Here is a 9,150-nt window from a genome sequence, read left to right on the forward strand (position 1 = left end):
CATATAATCAAGTTTTTGAAACCCAAAATTCAGCTATAACCACCTGAGCCAACAAAGTGTACAGAAAGTAAAATCTACCTGTCCTCTGACTTAATATTTGTAGTCTCTCCGCAACTTGCCCCTGCCATTTTGATATCTTTTGCTGGTAAGTCTTAACCTGCATCTTCTCACTGTAGACATAACCAGCAAACAAATAGATTTAGAACTTCTCAAAAAGGGAAGAAAGCCCCATAACCCTCTGAATTTTGTGGGATTGTAATCGCTATCTGAGTTCAAAAAGTCACAAATTACTGAGATGAACAATCAATTTGTCTTAGGGCTATATGGTATTGGGCGAGGGGTATCCACTGCCATAGCATCAAAAGGAATTGGGACAGAAATAGATAGAGATATGCTCCTACATTTTACGATGGGAGCATAGAAATCATATCTTAACACTGGTAGAAATAAACAGAATATGTTTTAACCATATTTCTTCACTGTACGCAACTCATTCTAACTGCAGTTTCCTAATAGTATCTGAGTTTGGATGACAAGAGTTCAGATAGAAGTCTGACATTGTTTTATTGCCACACGGCAATCATGGGCGGAAATTCAAATTGTGCGATAGACTAAGATTAATTGATTGTTCAGAGAGCAAATTCCAAATTTTCTTTTAAGCATCAATTGGTGATTTGTAATTCGGCCAAAGTTCAATGGCACATTTCTTTTCAAACATGAATTGTAGAGTAAACTCTCCCAACACAAGAACAGCAATTTAAGAAGGATCGATTGATTGATCAGAAGATAAGATTTACACGGAGGAGAGGGCGTCGGGGACTCGGACGGCCTTGGATTCGAGCATGACGCGGAGCGCGTTCTTGTAGTGCGCGACGGCGTCGTCGGCGAGGCCCCACTCCTCGGCGCGCACGGCCTTGTCGATCTCCTCCTTGGCCAGCTCGAAGTACCCCTTCAACTTCAGCGCCGCCCTCTCGCCGACGACGTTGGAGGGCCCCGCGGCGGCGGCGGCGGCGGCGGCGGAGCTCTCCATGGCGCGATCGGAGCCGGGCGCGAGCGGATTCGCGGCAGCGGCGGCGGAGAGGAGGGAGGAGAAGGAATTGAAGAGATCCTTGATGTAGCTCATGCGAGTACGGCAGATCGGGTGGGAAATTAGGGTTAGGGTTTGATTAATTCTTGAGGACCGAAGGAGAGGAAGGGATGCGGTCGAAAGAAATCATGAGGAGAGAAAATTAACGAATCTGAAGGAAATCGTCTACGCGGCCGATCGAGGGCGCGTAGTTGATTCGTTGCACAACTCGCACCTTCAATAGAGATTTTCTATTTGCGATAGAGTTTTTCTATTTGCAAATGCCGGGTGCGTTCACTCTTTGTCCATCAGTCGCTTTCGAGCAACGCCAGGGGCACACCAAAAAGTATGTCTAGATTATACACTCGATCCGTTGGGCCTTTTTTTCATTTAACCTCGCAAAAAAACAAAAAAGAAAAACCCTAATGACCTTACCAAATTTATATTTACTAATTAAGAACCCACGCTTCACGATAGACGAAAAATTTACAATAAATAAAAAATAATAAATAATAAAAAATTTATTTGTGTAAATTTTTGTAATATTAAAGATTAAATCAAGTCAAAGAACATAATAAAATAGATATCCATCCATTAATCACAAAAATTCTAAAAGATGCATCAGCAATAAACAGAATAATTTTATTATATTATCAGGGTTTGCTCTTGCTATTGATTCGGCCATCATCTTCTGTAAACCTATGAAGTTATCATAGTAAAAAATATATATAAGTTTAATTGATAAATAATTATAAAGAACTTATTAAATCGATGCAGTTGTAGTGGAATTACCTAAGACGCTTTCTGCTTGGCTGAACCACATTAGAAGTGAATAAAAAGAAGTAAAATGCAGGCTATTTATTAGTATAACTAAGTAGACTTAAAAGGACCAGAAATTAAAAAGTTCATGTTTTCCGGGTACTCGCAAGTACCCAGTTAATTACCCCCTCTCGCTATATTCAGGCGACCTCCGATTAAACTGATCATAATAAAAAAAAAATACTCTCTTTTAAGTAATAATATTTATTTTTTTTTGATTAAATAATAATAATAATAATAATGTTAACAGAAAGTAGGTTATAATAAGTACAATAGAATTGATGATAATCTTATATTACCATGATAATATTTTAAAGAGAAACTCTTTTTTTTTTTTTGGTTACGCAAAAATATTTAGTAATTTTCGACTTAAAAAAAGGATAAGCAAATGCATACATTAAATAATTCACAACACTTAATCACTCATGCCTTTCCTTTTTTTTTTCTTTTTTTTCTTTTTTTTTTTTTTACGGAACAGCTAAATGATGCTCATATAAATGACATCTAATTTCCAAAATAATCAGTTATTATGTAGGAAGGACAGGAAAAGTAAGCAAAATCAAATAAAATAAAATAATTTCAATTTGCAGATAAGTCCTTCTTTCTTTCTTTTTTTTAGAGTAGTACGATAGTTCTATTAGTAAAGGGAAACTATAAAGTACATTTTATTTTAAGCCTAACAAAGAAATCACCCCCTTTTATTTTTTTGTTTGCTTGGCTTCGAAGCAATGGAGTGGCAGCTGTTTAGGTGATTTAAGTCGGCAACAGCAGCTTGGGCAACTTAAGCTGCAATGGCTTAGGTGACGTCGACGATGGACACAACGGCTTGGGCGGTGGACACAGCGGTGGACCGACGATGTTAACGGCTGTGCCCGCCGCCGACATCACCCAACGCCACTGAAGCCGCCGTTGGCCCTTCGTCCACCATCGTGCCAGCCGTTAACACCGTCGGTCCGCCGCTGTGTCTACCGCCCAAGCCTTTGTGTCCATCGTCGACGTCACCTAAGCCATTGCCGCTTCAGTTGCCCACGCTGCTGTTACCGACTTAAATCACCTAAATAGCCGCCACTCCATTGCTTCGAAACCAAGCAAACAAAAAAATAAAAGAGGGTGATTTCTTTGTTAAGCTTAAAATAAAATGTACTTTATAGTTTTCCTTTACTAATGGAACTATCGTACTATTCTAAAAAAAAAAAAAAGGACTTATCTGCAAGTTGAAATTATTTTATTTTATTTTATTTTGCTTATTTTTCCTGTCCTTCCTACATAATAACTGATTATCTTGCAAATCAGATGCCATTTATATGAGCATCATTTAGCTGTTCCGTAAAAATTAAAAAAAAAAAAGGAAAGGCATGAGTGATTAAGTGTTGTGAATTATTTAATGTATGCATTTGCTTATCATTTTTTTAAGTCGAAAATTGCTAAATATTTTTGCCTAACCAAAAACAAAAGAAAAAGAAAAGAGTTTCTCTTTGAGTATTATCATGGTAATATAAGATTATCATCAATTCTGTTGTATTTATTATAACCTACTTTTGTTAACATTGTTATTATTATTATTATTATTTAATCAAAAAAAATAAATATTATTACTTAAAAGAGAGTTTTTTTTTTTATTATGATCAGTTTAATCGGAGGTCGCCCGAATATAGCGAGAGGGGTAAATTAATCGGGTACTTGCGAGTTTCCGGAAAGCAGGAACTTTTTAATTTCTGGTCCTTTTAAGTCTACTTAGACTAATAAATAGCCTGCATTTTACTTCTTTTTATTCACTTCTAATGTGGTTCAGCCAAGCAGAAAGCGTCTTAGGTAATTCCACTACAACTGTATCGATTTAATAAGTTCTTTATAATTATTTACCAATTAAACTTATTTATTTTTTTTACTATGTTAACTTCATAGGTTTACAAAAGACGATGGCTCAATCAATAGCAAGAGCAAACCCTGACAATATAATAAAATTATTCTGTTTATTGTTGATGCATCTTTTTGAATTTTTGTGATTAATGGATGCACATCTATTTTGTTATATTCTCAGACTTGACCTAATCTTTAATATTACAAAAATTTACACAAATAGTTTTTTTTGTTGTTTTTTATTTTTTTATTTATTGTGAATTTTTCGCCCGCCGCAAAGCGCGGGTCCTTAACTAGTTAGACATGATTTTGTAAACCTAGCTACTATTTAGCAAGCTCATGACCACAAACGGCCCAAAAATAATTTTTTTTTCTTTACAAAATTATATTTATGTGTTATTTTTATCAGTTAGTTACAAAAAAAAAAAAAGCAAACGTGATTGACCGAGTCCAAAGGTTTAAATGCAAACGTTCAACACCGTACAAACAATGGAGGTGAAGTAAATCAAGGGGAAGGTCATCGATCATATCATCGCCCTTCCTTCGTGCCTAGATATTCATCGATTCAAAATATTTTATCAATAAAAAATTTAAAAAATATATTAAAACTAATCTACAGATAACTTTTTTATAAATAATTGAATTTTGAGTTAACTCTTTATTTTTTTTTTAAAAAAATTCTATTTTGTTTCTTTAAAATTTAAAATTGTGATGTTTAACTTAGTATTATTATAATTTCGCCATTATTCTGTGCATAAATTGTGTGGTACAATTGAACAATCAGTAATATATATACTCATTAAATTCTTAGAAGTGGTAATAAAAAAAATTAATTAATAAATAATTGGAAATCTCTTTCATAAAGTTATATTATTTAAGAGAAAATATATATATATTTTTGTGCATTTCCATAATTTTTAAGGATATAATAACTATCTTTGGAAATTTTTTGACTGTACCGTACAATTATATGTATGAATTAGTGACGAAATTATAACGTGCAGAGTTAAGTGCTACTTCAATTCTAAATTTTAAGATAAGAAAATATAAGCTTTGAAATGACAGAGAAGGAAAATAAAACAAACAAATATCTATAGAAAAAGGATTTCTAAGTTTTAGTTAATATAAAATCTTCATGTTTTTTAAAGGAGTTCAATTACTCCACTGAACATCAGGATACCAATTTCAAAAATGTATTGTAATACCCTTTTAAGTAAACTTTAGCTGCAACTTTTCCTAAGTCAAGACATGTCTGATCGACAAGAGAAAGTATAAAATGTGATAGTCACATAGCTAATGTGGCGTCTCTAACCAATTATATTTTGGTTCACCAATCTCACCATAATATATAAAAGTTTTTTTTTTTTGTACTTTAAGAGTTGTGATTGACTGAATAAATATGATGTGGTGTAGGTGTTGACTGATGTTACTTATCGGTGTAGTGAAAAGACTAATTTTAACAGCATTCTGCTCTTACCAACAGGCAATAGATGAGGAGGTCTTCACCTATTTTCATCTATATCTGCTTAGCAGCCCACTACAGTTCAATCATTCCTTACCTGGGGCTATCTAATACACTCATACTAACTAGCATCCGAGAAATACAATGGCTCTAAAAAAGATTGCAGCAGACTGGCATCTCTCATAATATTGAAATTATTTTGCGAACTAATTCACAGGCTAAAAGTCACCAGAAATTAAGAACAAATTTTTTATACACTTGGTTTATACCCCTCACCCTCTTCCTCTCTTTACCCTCTTTCCTCTCCAAAACCAGCCGACTCTCACTGCTGCAGCTGTTATTTTCGTCCTTTGCACAGTACGAACGACAAAATAGCGGCGCAAAAGAACTCTTGCGCCGTTCCCAAATCCCGAGTTTTCGAATCCTGCCCCTCCCATTCGAAACCCTAGCTCCTTCGATCAGGGAGAAGGGTTGGTGGCCACGGCGCTCTACCTCCTCTTTGATGTAATAACTGAGATTTTTGATTTATTGATTAAACCCTTTTGTTTGACGATGTTCTTGTGTGTAATATAATTATAAGTGTACTCGTCAAATTTCAGGAGAAAACGAGTTAAAACGGAGAAGTTACGCGACCCGGAAGTCTGACTTAAGTGAATAGTAACTCCGGTTTTCCGGAGAGGCCGCGGAGTAGAGTGGACTTTCGACGCGTATCGGACTCCGAATATAGCCTTCTAATAGCTCGTTTTCAACTGCTCGACTATCCTGGACCCAATGGCACTGACGGAATTGGATTTGGATGCACGGATTTCGAGAAAAAGGGGTTTAATGGTTTTTGCATATACGATCGTACATTGCGTGGTTTTGCGTGGAACCTTGAGGGATGGTTTTGTCGCAAATGGAAACCTTTTCGGTGAAAAAATGCTAATTCGATGCGCTATGTATGACTGATGCGCTGGTGCGAGCGATAGGAACATCCGAAGGAGCGGGATTTCGGGAATCCAGAAAAATCGCGAAGGGGACTGATTTGGAAATGGTCATTCCCGAAAAGGCCTATAATTTTATGGCAATCGAATTGAGAGTTTTTCGAACATCAGAGTGGACATCAGGCATTGTGGACTTGATGGTAATGATAGCTGGATAATGCTGATTCGCTTTCGAGGGGCGTTTTCGCAAGTATTTCCATATCTTTATATAAGGTGATCTTAGGTTTTTGACCAAAACTAACAGCTAGAACACCCAGCTCACCTGGCACCCAGGCCCGTACCCCCCTTCGCGGACCCTCCCGCAGTGTCGTTCGCCGATGTCCGCAGCACCCCGGCGCCGGAACAGGCCTGCAGGCCACGATTTTCATCCTTCTCTGAACCACTCACCACTGCTTAAGCTTTGTGCCTGAGAGGCATGTTAGCCCGATGACACCTTCCTCTCGGTCTCGACGGCACGCACTCACCTCACTGCCCAGACCTCCCCCGTCGCCGCTCGCGCGGCAGCCCAACCCGAGAGGATATAAGTGTGGCGGCCCGGATCTCCGCGCGGCGCCGGTCAGGGAGGCCGTGAGTTTCGCGATGCTGAGCGGGTCGCGCAAACCCGGCGTGACTGCCCGTACCGGCCAGACTCCCCGGACTCCCGACAGCTGCCCATCCCGACCGGGAGTGCCGCCTTTTCCGATAGTGCGGCCCTAGATCGACAGTCGGTGAGTAGTTATAATTTTGTTGCCAGCAGCTGGCTGGTTTTGCATTACGGTAACCTTTCGTGAAACGATGGATCCTGGCCTGGAGGTGAGCAGGTGATTGTGGGACGTGTGCTGAACGTATGTCTCAACCTCCATTTAGGCCTAACGTCCCTGGTTAGTAAGAATAAGGCTGTTATTCCACAGTGTGCCATTGATACGCTGAGGTTCGAGTCGTCGATGCGCCGCGTGGTTCTGCGAGTGCTCCGAAAGGTGACACGGCTCAGCATGCTGAAACCTGGAGCAAGTGCGATGGCAACCTCGTAGAGTACTGTTTGTTGTAGGACCGTTAGAGCATGAAATCACATAAATATTCGTTCCTGGGCCATTAGAGGAATGCTTTTTGCGTTTCGCTTGTCATGCTGTTTGGCAGGAGGTTACAGTTAAGATAACCTTGGAATGATCGTCAGGCCCAAGCCCGTTGCGGAAATCTAACGTCATTTCGGACGTTTTTCAGGGAAATACCCGATAGATACGCGTGTTCGACCTCGGAATTCATTCGCGGTGCTCGTGGTTTGATTATTGAGGCGTCGCTAGACTTGTGGCTGTCACCCGTGTCGTCTGAGGGTTAGAAACGACGGCTGGCGATGATGGCAGTTCCGGAGTACGGTTTTCGGGACTTCACGCGTGGTTGCGGAAGTTGGTTGAGAAACCGATTTTCCGAGGGTTATTATTTTGGGATTTGTGTGAGAAATGATCGGTTAATTAGTGTTATTGTGGTTAGACTCTAACGCCGGTGGATCGCTTCGTAGTCGGATCGCTTCGCTATCCGCTTCAGCGAGACCAGTTTACTTTATCGGGGGTACTTTTCGATCGAGTCGATAAGTGGTGCATGCTCGGTGATGTCTCATTTACTATCTTTGTACATCGTCTAGTCATAGTTGCTTATCATCTTAAATACATATTGAGCCTTGCAACCATACACTGTCTTTATTACTTGGGCCGGTTTTGCCTATGCTAGTATTCTGTTAAGAGAGGTAGAGTAGATGGCATTAAGTATATATACATATTAATGTACCTGATTGGTCGTTCCCTGTTGGCATCGGACTCTGGTTGTCGTTCGTTACTTGTTACGTACATTGACCTATCTACGGTGTTAGTTGTACTTGATGAACCTATACGCGTTAATGCGAGGGGCAGTGATTGGGCTGTTGCGACGGTGCTGATTGAGCATATCAGATCGATCGTCCACTCGTTTGCATTTCTCACGAAACGACAGGGTCTGATTCACCGCAGGCGTGTCTTTCCGGAAAAGTGGTTTGGCTTGCCCCCCATCTGAGCTCGAGGTTACGACTGGATATGCAGGTTGAAGTGAGTTGGCTTAACTGAGTTCTGACAACAGGCAGGTTTAGATTGGGTATCTTTTGACTATGACATTGATGCATACATAAAGTAGCGTAGTTCTTAGCTTGTACATTAGTTATTACTTGTACTTTCTGTTCTGTATCAATTAGCTTATGTAGTTGTTTACTTATGTATTGGTTGAGCCTCATGTGGTGGGCGTACCCTCGCCTGTCGTTTCGTAACCACTGGGGGAGACATTTACATGTTCTCACCCCACGCCATTACAGGTGCGTCGAGTCCAGAGTGGCGCAGGTAGAGGAGGCGGTAGTGGCGTATAGAGCTCGTAACGCCGTTTGTTATCTCTTTATCCTCTTGCTTGACTAAATAGTCAATTTTATATGGTTCAGATTTATTCTGTACTTGGTAATTGGTTTTCGCATGGCTTTACACTATTGTGATAAAAAAAAGGTTATGGGCTTTTCACGTAAAATGGTTTTCTACTCGTGTAGCGCTTATTTAAAAGAAGGTTTTCGTATTCGATACAGTTTTAATGTTTCTACCCCTCGTGAGTGTTTTTAAAAATACAGGTTTCCGTGTGGGAAACAGTCTTAAAAGAAGCTTCCAATGGATTTCTGAGACTTAGTATTTCAAAACTTTTTCCGGGTAGGAAACGTTTCAAATGATAGATCTGGATTTATGTTTAAAACTATGAATACCGTCGTGTTATGAATGGTGAATGTATGGACGTCTGTATGTGCGGTTGAGGTTGTATGTTCATATGGTTGTGGTTGTATTCTGGTTGTACTCTGGTTGTATAATTGTACTTGTGCGACGCCGTGCAAATACAGGGGAGACTCTGTCCGTGTGAACAGTGGATTCCCTGTATTTGTGGCGGATCTGACATACTCTGGGGTCAGGTGTTTCAAAAAAAAA

The 9,150-nt window shown here is 39.5% G+C and overlaps 1 protein-coding gene across 1 annotated transcript; it reads right to left on the bottom strand.

The window, feature by feature from the left end:
• On the bottom strand, nt 8–1,577 carry LOC109728531. The gene is made up of 2 exons (XM_020258949.1): nt 798–1,577; nt 8–170 (listed from the first exon to the last, which is right to left on the bottom strand). The coding sequence occupies exons 1-2, from the start codon at nt 1,121–1,123 to the stop codon at nt 8–10; spliced, it is 489 nt and encodes a 162-aa protein (XP_020114538.1). The 5' UTR covers nt 1,124–1,577.

This window comes from Ananas comosus, linkage group 24 (assembly GCF_001540865.1).
Source record: "Ananas comosus cultivar F153 linkage group 24, ASM154086v1, whole genome shotgun sequence".
Classification (NCBI taxonomy): domain Eukaryota; kingdom Viridiplantae; phylum Streptophyta; class Magnoliopsida; order Poales; family Bromeliaceae; genus Ananas; species Ananas comosus.

What these genes read in the sequence shown, in the direction of transcription:
- LOC109728531 (XM_020258949.1), bottom strand. Translation starts at nt 1,123, where the DNA reads ATGAGCTACATCAAGGATCTCTTCAATTCCTTCTCCTCCCTCCTCTCC. An exon ending in CCCGACGCCCTCTCCTCCGT is followed by an intron (nt 171 to 797) that starts GTAAATCTTATC and finishes TTATGTCTACAG; the next exon opens with TGAGAAGATGCAGGTTAAGA.